At 41.0% G+C, this 12,071-nt stretch overlaps 3 protein-coding genes and 1 long non-coding RNA gene across 7 annotated transcripts in view; 1 reads left to right on the forward strand and 3 right to left on the reverse strand.

Moving 5' to 3' along the window:
* Positions 1 to 1,889, reverse strand: part of LOC111252542 (uncharacterized) — a 7,833-nt gene extending 5,944 nt beyond the window's left edge. For all 4 annotated transcript variants that reach the window (XM_086993652.1, XM_086993654.1, XM_022810659.2 and 1 more), the window contains exons 1-4: positions 1,756 to 1,889; positions 1,310 to 1,441; positions 848 to 979; positions 1 to 200 (exon numbers count right to left, since the gene is read on the reverse strand). In XM_086993652.1, the coding sequence (XP_086849778.1) occupies positions 1 to 200; positions 848 to 979; positions 1,310 to 1,441; positions 1,756 to 1,862 (571 nt within the window). In that variant the 5' untranslated portion in view covers positions 1,863 to 1,889. The remainder of the gene's footprint in view (positions 201 to 847; positions 980 to 1,309; positions 1,442 to 1,755) is intronic.
* Positions 1 to 10,826, reverse strand: part of LOC147755034 (uncharacterized) — a gene marked incomplete at its 5' end in the record, with an annotated part of 12,724 nt that extends 1,898 nt beyond the window's left edge. The window contains 1 exon segment of the mRNA XM_086993642.1: positions 9,884 to 10,826. Within this exon segment, the coding sequence (XP_086849768.1) occupies positions 9,884 to 10,826 (943 nt within the window).
* On the forward strand, positions 198 to 3,489 carry LOC147755035 (uncharacterized). The gene is made up of 2 exons (XR_015330630.1): positions 198 to 421; positions 1,592 to 3,489. It is a non-coding gene; the product is annotated as an uncharacterized LOC147755035 (long non-coding RNA).
* LOC111252539 (uncharacterized) lies at positions 2,763 to 7,223 on the reverse strand. Its single transcript, XM_022810652.2, has 9 exons — positions 7,089 to 7,223; positions 6,667 to 6,878; positions 6,135 to 6,357; positions 5,763 to 5,921; positions 5,305 to 5,517; positions 4,745 to 5,122; positions 4,253 to 4,346; positions 3,944 to 4,008; positions 2,763 to 3,770 (listed from the first exon to the last, which is right to left on the reverse strand). The coding sequence occupies exons 1-9, from the start codon at positions 7,221 to 7,223 to the stop codon at positions 3,567 to 3,569; spliced, it is 1,683 nt and encodes a 560-aa protein (XP_022666387.1). The 3' UTR covers positions 2,763 to 3,566.
* Positions 10,827 to 12,071: the final 1,245 nt, after the last annotated feature.

A 12,071-nucleotide genomic window follows, 5' to 3' on the forward strand; every position in this document is an offset into this window, starting at 1 on the left:
TATCCCTGTCCCGTGAATCATCGCGATCCCTGGATCGTTCCCTAGAACGGTCACGGTCATTGTCACGATCTCGGTCAATAGACGCGTCTCTGTCCCTAGAGCGAGACTTCCGATCATGGCGGTCGTCGTCCTTTGACGTGGACCGCCTCGATCTAGAATCTGAGCGCGATCGACGCCTATGCGAACGGGAGCGAGACCGTCTGCACACACACGAACACAGATTAAACAGAAAAGTGCAATTAGATTGGGTATGTAATGCGTCCATGATAGGAAAATGGCAGCGTATTTAACTTATTGAACCTATTGAGAACGCGTAAGGTGGTTTAGGGTTGAAACTGGACGCTGACATCCGTCACTTACTGGTGGTAGCCAACCATCTGAAGCATGTCTACTATACCAGCAGAGGTTGGAATATTCACATGTAAGTATAATGGCTTATGACGTATAACTGCGGTCATGCAGGACCGAGAAGTAATCTATAGATAAAATTGTAAACTGTACCGGTATATTTTTTTCGTATTTTACTACAATAGCTCTCCAGTTACAAACCACTATGTATAAAGTTATACTCTCGATGGATAAGCATATATATGTTACTATTTTGAAATAGCACTAATTTAAAGGTAATAGAATCATTAAGATTCACAGATTCAGGTTGAGTTCACACTTAGGCCAGTCAGTGGTGCCTGCACGATAAAGTGATATTGTAGAGGAAGCCATTTCGAAAGTGAAAATAATTAATCAAATCTACCTCAAGAACTGAAGTTATCTAAGGTTGGTACCCAACCCAAGATGTTACTGTAACAACTGGTAAAGCCACATCTAGGGTGTCCTTAAATAATCATACCTGTCTCGAGAGCGGGAGCGTGTTCTGCTGCGTCGACGATGCCGATCTCTGGAACGCGACCTTTCGCGACCACCCCTGCCACCGGGGCGTGCATATTTGGCCATTGCAATACGGAGCTCACGGCCGTCGAGTCTGAGAACAGATACTTTTACTTATTCAAATATTTATAATAATAATTTTAGAAAGTAAGAAATTGTGTCTTTACTAAAAGAATTTAATCCAAATTACTATTGAAACGCACACTAGACATTTTCGTCTAAGCTCAAACATATTGAGTTCTTGCATCTTACGTGGTCGAGCGAATTGACGATGTTGTGGTATTCTTAAATCTACGATATGTAGTAAGTCACTATTATATTATATAGTATTGACGTGCAGTGCAGTACTGTACAGGCAGTAAATAACAACGTAAGAGTAAATGGCAACACCACAGTGGTCGTTTCAAATGATAACCTGGCCCACCTGTACCCATCAAGACAATCCATGGCTTCTTCAGCATCACGTCGGCTGTAGAACCTAACGAAAGCAAAGCCCCGAGATTCGTTGTTTCGAGGATTGCGCGGAATGTAGACATCACCGACATCGCCATATTTCCTAGGCGTACAAAAAATCCAAAAACAAAACAAATTTTTGCAACAAATGGCGACTCGTAAAGATATACTTATCCTTAATTCCTTAGACTAACGCATTACTTATTAATAATCGTACCTTACTTTATTCCCCTCGTATATTTGAACCTTACAGAATTTCCATAAACTTTAGCACGGGGTTTTCTATAATTTAACCCGCCGGATTATTAATTCTTACGGCACGTCATGCGTAACGCACTAGAAGCTCGTAGCTTCTGAACATCAAGCTTCCAGCAACCCAGAATTTCCGCTGTTGAAAGGCTGTTATTCACTACTCACCTGAAGACACGTTTAAGATCCTCAATTGTCGTGCGGTAGGTAAGGTTGTCCACTTTTAGGGACACCATCCCGTGGATATTTGGTGGGCCGCGAGAGCTTCGCGACATAATGTATAATAGATCGCAGCCTTGTAAATCACTCTCACCGCCTAAACCAGTTGCTCGATGGACGAGACCACAACGAACTACGTTGTCCCAACGTGATTGTATCCCTACTGCGAAACTTCAGCACAGCCTGGAGCGGAGGCGACGACGCTACTGGCTAGCGATTGTTCGTCAACATACAAACCAATCAGCGACGCGAAGTCTAGGCAAACAATAAACAGCTTCTGTATCTTCTCTATGGTAGCTGATGATCTCTGTTGAGGCGTCGGACAGGCGACGGCGGTACAAATGCTTTCTCCGAGAGCTACGTGCCGTTTGCTGTTAAACCCGCGAAATTTCGAATTTTTCGATTATTGCAAGCTCACTTGTACTTTCCTACGAGTGTTCCAGCGGACGTTCATGAACGCGTAAATGTGTAAATTAATTAATAGAGTAAATTTCATGGGATACAATTGCATTGTAGTGTTTTGATTAATCAGTGTCTGTCTTTTACGTGTTAAAAGTAATGTTTCTTCTAATATTTTAAATTTGCTGGCAGTCAGTACTCACGATTATAGCCATGACCGGATTCCCAAATTGCCTGTTAGGGATGAGTCAGTAGAACGAGTGTTACGGTCATAAAGCTAGGTGAGAGTCGACCGACTTATAAAATGAGAAATTTTCCCAAATCGGTTACAAGTAATACAAGGACTTTGTTCGACGTACTTTTGCGTTAGTTAACAAAGTTGTTTTTTATGCTCCATATAAAGTACGTTAACACACCAGTTCTGTTAGAGAGTTTGCAAATCAGTGTCTTATGTAAGACTGTGGTCCCAAAAGACATTGTCACAACGAAATATTTCACAATAGAAAGGTAGTTTCTGATGTGGATGAATGTGAACAAGCTGGTGCAACAAAAAACCGTTTGAATTTTCTCAATATAATCTTTTCTCCTTATATTTCTCATTTAGTATATTATTATGTACATGTATTTGTGTATCACCTTATGCACTTTCGTTTTTGATTGGTCGTAACATACATGTTAGATTCACGTAAACAACGCTTCCGTGTTATAATATATACGTCTGACAAAAATCATATAACATAATAATTATATTAAATTGTCGCAGTAAAGGCCAATGCCACCAGATTGACAAAGCTGAATGGTAGCGTAGGTAAGCTGTTAAATATCTGGTTGGCACAAATTTGATCTGCATTCTATCGGTAAACAAGAAAATATTGTATATTTATTATAAAATTAATATCAAGCGTTGACAGTGAAGCTCATTGGAACATAACACAATTAAAGAAGATTTTGTGGTTGCTTGGTAAGTCTGAATAGTTATAACAACGAATTGTAGCAAATGAATAAAATCAAATGTCATTATTACGATGGGTACACATTGGATCACTTGTTGCACCACAAATTTCATCCAATTGAAGCCTTCACCGCTTTCCATTGACGATGTCAATTATTGCCCAGTTATTATAGTACTATTTCATTATGAGTTTGTCAGAGAGACTCCATTCTGCGTCCTCTTTCAGTGGCTTACTGACATCAATTTATTTTATTTAAAAATGTTTGCTTCCACTCAATGTATTTTCAAATGAAAAGTAGTTCATGACCTAAAACACAGACACAATATGAGAAGCGTTTAAGGGGTTAAAGTAATTTCAGCGCTTGCAGTTTGACTCCAAATTCATTTCGTTGCTTTCGGCTTCCGGTCTTTATTGGTGGTGGAGGGAGGCTCTTTGCCGCGTTACGATCGTCGTTGTCGGCGCCATACTCTTCACACACTCAACCTCACGAATCTCCCAATGAACCGGTCCGCCCTCCAGGATGCTCTCGGCAACACCATTTTCCGTTTCAATCACAGTCGTTTCACCATCTTGAGTTGAATAACTATGGTCAGCATACAGCTGCTGAACGTCCTAAACAAAAATTGGTACCTGCACATTAGCTATTATAACACTAGTACAGTGCTTAACAGTCATCAAATCTTAAATGTTTGGGATGTCTTGGAGGCGTAAATGGGTTATTCTCACATGAAAAGGCCTCATTATGGTTTTTCACCACATTTTTCATCTTGTAAATTTGTACTTACAGCATCTTCAATGACGATCAGCTGTCCTCCTTCAACGTCCTCCAATTGTATGACTTGCTGGTGCTCTATAAAAAATTTCGTATCAAACAAATATTGATTTTTAGTGAACGTTTTTACCTGCTTTACGTTTCAGGAGGCAAAGGCAAAAGTTAAATTCACAAATACCAAACAAAATATTGATGCTAAAAAGTGTTAGCAACGCGCAGGCAAAATTAAGCGTAACTGTGTGAAAATTGTGTATATTCATGACTTTACATATCGTAGCTGAAAGTAATGTAATAAAAACAATTTACGACGATGTGGACGTACCGTTGGTTTGGATAGCCTCGCCTTGGTGCTCGGTCTCTTGTTGGTGCAGGCGTCGCTTATAAACTATTAAGATAGCATCCATAAGTTTGTGTACCTTAAATAGATTTATAAATTGACAGAGAAAGAATGCAGCAAGCGATATAAAACTGTTAAAAGATGTTCTGCACGATGTTTGCACCAAACATTCGTTTACGTAGTAATGTGTTTGGTAGGAATAGTAACGTGTGCCTCTGCAATTGTTATACATTAAGTTCTATCCAAATGCAGGTTACTCATACTAGTGTGGTGGGTCAGTAAGTTCAAAACTAAGTTATTAAACAGAAATAGTTTTAGAGGTTAGGTACTCTAAATCAAGACATGCACGAAACACGGCCTATGCAACCGTTCGTTACTTGAAAGTTGTCTCAGATCTAAAAGACTTATCATCTTCTTGTCACGGTGTTGTCACTAGCTTGAGCTAAGATTGCAGTCTTTGCTTAAAATTGCACATACCTGTTCGTAGTCAGCACTTTTCAGTTGAACATTAACCATAAGCTGCAAAAGGTCATTCATCTTAGATACCGCTTCAACCTGCTGGTCCCCACGGAGAGTACCGCCTTGTCTTACGGCCGTCTGCGTTATGCCAACCTGCGCGCACATCGAGGATACAGCCCGCTGTAGTTTTGGCTCTAACACTGGAGCTTCACAAGTGTTCGGGTCTTCTATAAGTTGACGTGTCTCCTCCGCTTCTTCAATCAGGCTATCCTCGCCAGTAACGTGCTCTATAGCGGTGGGTTCGGGTTGAGTATCGTCCTGTAAAAGAATTGCCGAGTCCTCAGTGCCAATGGCCTCCTCAGGCACCATTTGCATGACGGTTGTAACACCTTGGTCCTGCAAAAGAAATGTTAAAAAGTAATAATTTTTTTTCTCTTTTCCACGCTTTACGAATACACCCTCACAACTTATATTAAATATCCGTCCTCTTCTTTTCTGCATACGCTGGGCAATGTCTTTTCGCACTAACATATTCATGCTTAAATACGACTACATGTAAGCTCTCAAAATTAATTTACCTCTTCCATAGGTTGTTCTTCAGTTATTTCTTCGACCTCCGCTCTTTCGACAACTTCCTGTTCCTGAGTGGTATCGGCTAGCAACGTGAGATGATCGAGATCGTGTCCGTAATGCGATGAATTCCACTCCACCTTGACTCTACTGTTCAAGCCGCCATCTTTAACTACCTTCATTTCTGCCGGACACCACGCAAAATTGACGCGAATTATTCCCTGCGAGCAGTGCGACGAAAACAAATAGACGAGATCAGAAAATGTGTTCAAAGAATAAAATAAGTGTTCTCGGTCAATTTACGGAGGCTAATGAGACTTGGCTTCCCATTTATCCATATCCATTTGGACAAAATTTTTTAGAGAAAAGAGAAAGAAACGTAACTTCTAAGTTGTGCATATACGCCTATATACCAGTTTAAAATATCATATGCTTGCACGCACTGCCAGCTTCTCTATCGCCTTACCTTACGCAATGGATCATTTCGGGAACAGGAGAATCGAAATCGGACGCTGCCATCTTTCCTTTTGCGGCTACCCCATCGGCGACGCATCCGTAGTCCAGTTTCCGATTCCATGTGACGACGCCAATTTTCGAATTCAGCCAACGTGGGAAACTCTAACTCCTAAGATCAACACATCGATAGACGCGTTTTAGGCACGCAATGCTGTATTTATTCGACCGATCAATAGTTGAGTGCAGTTTAAGTATAAGTTCAGATTACTGATTTAAACTTAGGTATATAGTTAACATTTTTTTAAATGTCTGGTAGCTGTCTAGAAATGCATTGATCGACGAGTTGAACTTAACATACGTTAGTAACTACTTGCAAATTCACCTGCGTCTCTGGGTTGAACTGATGAGTGTCGACGTAATGAGAGCGGAGTCGGGTTAATGTCGCGAATACAGCGTTGTCGCAATGGACACATTTGAAGTTCTGCTGGGTGCCGTCGGCATTACTGGGCTCCACACGATGTGCTGACCGATAATGTGCTAGCAAAGTTTTTTTGTGGCTGAACATCTTAGAGCACAGCTCACATTTGTACACAATCTCCTGGTTTCTTTTAGTTTCAGACGAATAGTTGGTCATTAATAGTAATAACAGTAATAAGATGCAAGTTTGTTAGGAGAAAAAATACGGCCGAGTACTATCATCTCTCATATGCAGGGTGCTCAGAAAGTTGCTCGACTCTAAATAGGCCGCTGATATATAACGAACAACAAATAAATTATGCCACAGTTATCAAATAAAAGGAGAGTTTAGTTGGATACTACTATTAGCTATCTCGTAAGAAAGTCTCCTACCTAACTAAAATGTCTAACAGCTTGGTACGTGTTCGTATACTCGATAAGTCTAGCCAGGAGCTTACCCATTACATATTTGCTGTGCCTTTCGGAGTTCCATAAGCAAACGAAACTGATCAACTTCATCCTCGACCGGCTCGTGATTGTGGGGTTCGTTGCCATTTTTCACAACTACATTATCTGCAGTGAAGACAGCTCTAGCGGGACATTTTTTCCGAAACGTGTAACAGTGGGTATAGATATGCACAGCACCTCCGTGAGTCCGGTGAACTGCGTTCTGTTATAGAGAAGTACGATGAGATAAGGGTTTAGGCATGAATGAAAAAAATCGGCTTAAGCACAAACGATTTAGCTTTCATTGATTACATCTGCCACTGGTCTCCTAGGCGCGAAACTCTAGGACAAATTAAATAGTTTAGATATGAGCCATCGAATATAAATTCAATTAAAACATTCCATAGCCCTAGCTTCTACATACTGCAGTTACCTTCTCCATGAGAAATTTGCCATACTGCAACTCTTGATTCGGCTGGAGCTTGTAGGGACCTTCTGGATGAACATACAGAGTCGAATTTTTCCTCTGACCCTGAACAGTGAACGAACGCATGCCAAACTCAGTCATCTGTAAGGAAATGTTTATTATGACATGCACAGTATATTCTAAAATTCAAAGTCAGTCCTTTAAAGGGTGATAAAACCTAATAAATAAACCATTTTCTTATGGAGGATTGTGGAGCGTAGATATGTCATTTTATCGCTAAAAGTTTATATTTGTGGAAAAGTGACTTAGCAGGTATCGCTTAAGGTATCATGTAATTCTGTCGGAAGTATTGTTTCTATTAACGAAATAAAGAACCAGCGTGCAAAAAAGAGTTTGACGTTTCGTTTAAGACTTATTCTTAGTTCATTTTTTGTTGTATTGTGTTAGTAATGAATCAGGTAATAAGCATACGATATTAATCATGTTTGATTCTTCAATTTTAAAATAAAATCGTTCTAAACTTTCAGGTATACCTGGGGACCTAAGACTATTTGCCTAAAGTTAAAATATTGATCATTTATTTGACACAATCCCGATGAGACTAGCGAAATGGTGAAACAACTCTCAGGAATAGTAAATAACGTAAAATTCTTTTGGCACATTGAGTATCTTCGTAGAGCCCAAAAAATATTCAATACTTTAGCGAAACCGATTATATCGTAAGCTATTAATCATAACTCAGACTTGCGGTTAACCGACGAAACGGGTGACGCATATATTCGAAACTATCGGATATTTCCGAGACAACCTTTGCGATCCTACTTCATACTATAAGGTCAAATGATTCAGTAGTTTTGACGCTGTTGTTTATGCCTAATTGAAGAATAGATATGGGGGCAATTCAATTAGCTTAAGCATAGCCGTTACTACTCCGATCGCCCGATACAGCAGGTTGGATCCTTTTATAGTTATATATAATAATCTGAATTTTCATTGTCTACAGTCCAGTCTACAGTCAGACTAATCTTAATCTGTTGGGAATATCAGATATCTCTAAAAACCTGTCTCAAGCGACTACTTAAAGCGGGCGCTACGAAAAAGGAGACTCACCCCTATAAGCACATGCAACCAAGCCGATACTTCTCACAGTCACGCATTTCCCTACGTGACATTTAGTAAGTTTCCTTTTTTCAAATTTTAATTTTCAGGGACAAAACGATACAGTAGTGCACCTAGACTACAATATAGACACCGCTTTATTACTTTTTTTTATCATCAAGGCACCAAACCTCAAGTTCGAAACGTCCTATATAATACGTACCTAGGCATTTATGTGACAAATATGTGAACCAATTAGTTACATAAACTATTTTCTCAAGTAGAACATGCCTCTGTATTCGAGTTAGATGTTCCTACAAATAGTTTCTCGAGACATTCCTGTATATTTGAGTAATCTCTGTCCTACAAATGATGTAAATAATATACTGAAAGGTCATGTTCTTTTCCGCTTTCTTTAAATAACATCAATCGTTGATACTTCTACCTATTTTTTAGCATAATCTGAATAAGTCGTAAATAACTATGTATCATTTGCCACCAGTCAATTGTTGATAAGAATTCAGTTGTAGTGGGACTAGAGGCTGGACGAAGAACTTTGTCTCAACTGTACACCTTAAGACTATATCCCTAAAGAACTATGCCGCAGTTGACTAACGTTGGGATACTGTTAATGACTGTTGATTAAGTTGGTGACTGAGTTGTTATATTTGGGAATCTACCTAAAGGTTAAGTCATTTCGAACTGAATTATGTTGTAGCCGTTGAGCGTTTATAATGAAATTTTTGTAGTACGCAGACCTCGTTCAAGTGTCATCTACGTGCCTAAGCTAAGGTAAGTGATGTGGACAAAAAAACGAAAAGGACTGGGCCTAACAACTCTAGTACAATGAATTTGAAATTAAGCAAATATTGCTGTTTTCGTTCAAATGATTGCACTTTTACGCCATAAGAAGTCGTTGTAAAAAATGTTGTTTTATTTCAAATCCGAATTCGTTGATTGCTTGCCACCGGAGTTTTATGAATTTCAACAGTTCTGCTGCAGAGGAAACACTTACATACACCGGCCACGAATGTCCAAGATGGAAAATATAGAAGAGTACCCAAAAGTCTGAGTTTTACGTCCTGTACATAAGCAGTTAGCCATTGCTACATAGGGCTGGCTCCCCGAACAAAACGAAGTGGGTATACGCCCGAACCCGAACCCAGACTATCATTACCAGTTATCCTTAAGTTAAGCGCATATGTTACCGTTGCACCATTCGGGGAACAAAACCTATGAGATACCTTGTAGCTAAGTATGAGGATGCGAATTCGCCAGACTGACAGAAAAGCTCTTGCAACAAACAAATGCCTTGCGTTACATAAAGTTCCCTCATGAAAAACAGAAGAGCTCGGTCGCGACGGGAAAACCACGCAGCTATTAGATAATCAGTAGTTTAACTACGCAACAAATGCGATGGAAATCGGGCACATTATGAAAATTTAATGATAACTTCCCTTTCGATTAAAATCTAATAATTTACTGTATGTTACTTATATATATATATATATATATATATATGTATATATATATATATATATAGTACACGAGTATGACATACCTTATACAAGTGTATGACAGGTAACTTTTTGAATTGTCAAAAGAACTGCGCCCTTCATACTGTCTCTTTCATATTACACATAGCATACACCTTATCTACGCCAGCTATTATATTTTCGACAAAATATCATCCTGCCACTCACTATATTCGGAGATGCGCATATGACGTTGACGGCCGGAGCGCCAACGCCAAGCAGCTCTTTACCGCTGCCAGCTCCATCTGGCGAAGGTGATCCAGCTACGCCAGCTGTCGTTACCACCACCTGACCAGCTGCCGTCGTTAACTGTCCGGTCAGCTGAACACCTGGCCTCAATGGGCCATTGCCTCCACCAGGGGCGCCGCCCCCGGTTGGGCCACCACAATCAGGCACCATTGCCGTCGTGACTGCCGTCGCACCTAGCGGCGCCAGCGGCTGAACGTCGACCATCCGCATGGCGGGCTGCGCAGGCACGGGCCCATTGTTATCACAGAGAGCGGCATCACAGGTGGGTCCGCCACCCAGCACACCAATCACGTGGATGGCCGGCGTAGGCTGCTGTTGTTGCGGCGGCTGTGGCTGTTGAAGTCCTACAGCTCCGACTCCAAGGGGCAATGTCTGTGGGTGAGGTGGAGCACCAGCTCCGCCCGGCACTCCCACACCCATGTTTACGCCAACATTCAACCCCACGCCTACACCAACTGGAACTCCGATACCGACGACCCCAACATTTCCAACCGGTCCAGGCTGAGCAACAGCTATAGGTGGAGGTGGGCCTACAGTGACAACCGCAGCTGGCCCAGGACCCCCAGAACCAGGGCCAGGTCCAGGTGGACCTCCAGGTCCGAGGGGTGACGGCGCGGCCGCTGCCACTGTGATTGTTGCCGGCGTCGTCGTTGTCGACGGTGGTAAAGGTGCGAAAGGAGCCACCGTCGGGCACCCCCCGGACGCTGTTGACGCGGTAGAAGCTGATGTACAGCCACCTGCTGCTACCGCACCTGAACAAGTCGTAGAGGAACACGAGGCCGAAATGCACGCATTATCCTCACTATGCGTCGCGTGTAACTTCACCAGCGGCGTTTCGTCAGGTGGTGGGGAAGTCTCATCCCTAAACGAACAAAACAACAGTGAAACATAGAGCGTTAACAACAGGAAAGATAACAGGAAATTGAAGGACGTTAGATAATGATGCGTGAACCAGGCGTGTGCAATGGAAGCAGTAGCGTAAATATGATTAGTTTTTCTTGGCTTTGTTTAATACTGTTTTCATTCTGTCAGTAGTCGATTTGATCGTGAATCATTAGATGAAAAATTATGATTACGGTGGGGAACCAATGCTGCTCAATGTAGCTATACCGCCTGACAACCCTATCGAGCTATTCGACACATTTTTCATGTACTAATCATTAGTAAATCATGGTCACAAGTGGTTCGTTGGCAATGTTCTAATTCCCATAGAAAATGGCAAGGCATACTTTTTTCAATAAAGTATTATACAGATTAAAAAGGTTCCGTTGAGCTGTGTAAAAATATATATGATAAAACGACAAAAACCTAAATGGAGCACCTAAATCGATGAAGGCTTCTAACCCTAATTAGACATGGCGTCAATACTACAGCAGCAGCGAACAGTGCTAAGATAAAAAAAAAAATCAGTAAACTCCAAAAAATTGCTTGCTCTGTTGCTGGAGTACGCTATATATGGTGCACGTTATAGATATATTTATATACCAATGTATATACATAGGTAATACGCAGTTACTGTGAAATTCATTCTGTACGATTCAACGGCGAACCTTTGAATTAAAATCACCAAAGAAATGAGAAACCTTGAAACATTAATTCAATTTTGTATAGATGAAGTAATTTCCGGCAAGTATTCTTTGTCCTCGACTTATAATTGCTTCAGGCTAATACTGTCCTTACAATCAAAGCATGTCTGAGTATTCGGACGTATGTGCGTATACTTCGCTGCTGGACTTTACAAGCCTGAGCCAAACGAAGTGTGCTATCTTGGCCTTAAACTCTAAGACGTAATATTCGCTAGCCAAGTTCAAGGTCAAGGTCAATCACGGTAGAAACCTTAAATGACCTAGCAACTTGCAAATGACTACATGAGGATTCAATTCAAATGGAAGGACCTCTATTTAGGAAACCGTGTTTTCTTAGCCCTTTTAAAGCGAGGAAAACTGCGAAAAGTTCACCTATACAGGTAGCCCCTTTTCCTTAACGATCGTCTAAAACGACGGCAGCCACACCGACAAGGCGCAGACTTACTACGCCTGCACGCATTTGTTTTTTCGCAAGGCTTTACTTCTAATATACATATATATATACATATATATATATACAT

The sequence above is a fragment of the Varroa destructor genome, unplaced genomic scaffold (assembly GCF_002443255.2).
Source record: "Varroa destructor unplaced genomic scaffold, Vdes_3.0 BEIS01000006.1, whole genome shotgun sequence".
Classification (NCBI taxonomy): domain Eukaryota; kingdom Metazoa; phylum Arthropoda; class Arachnida; order Mesostigmata; family Varroidae; genus Varroa; species Varroa destructor.

Coding starts and splice junctions, on each gene's coding strand:
- LOC111252539 (XM_022810652.2), bottom strand. CDS start 7,223: ATGACTGAGTTTGGCATGCGTTCGTTCACTGTTCAGGGTCAGAGGAAA. Junction 5,922..6,134: donor AGTTCAACCCAGAGACGCAG/GTGAATTTGCAA, acceptor TGTTGATCTTAG/GAGTTAGAGTTTCCCACGTT. Junction 5,123..5,304: donor AAGAACAACCTATGGAAGAG/GTAAATTAATTT, acceptor TTTCTTTTGCAG/GACCAAGGTGTTACAACCGT.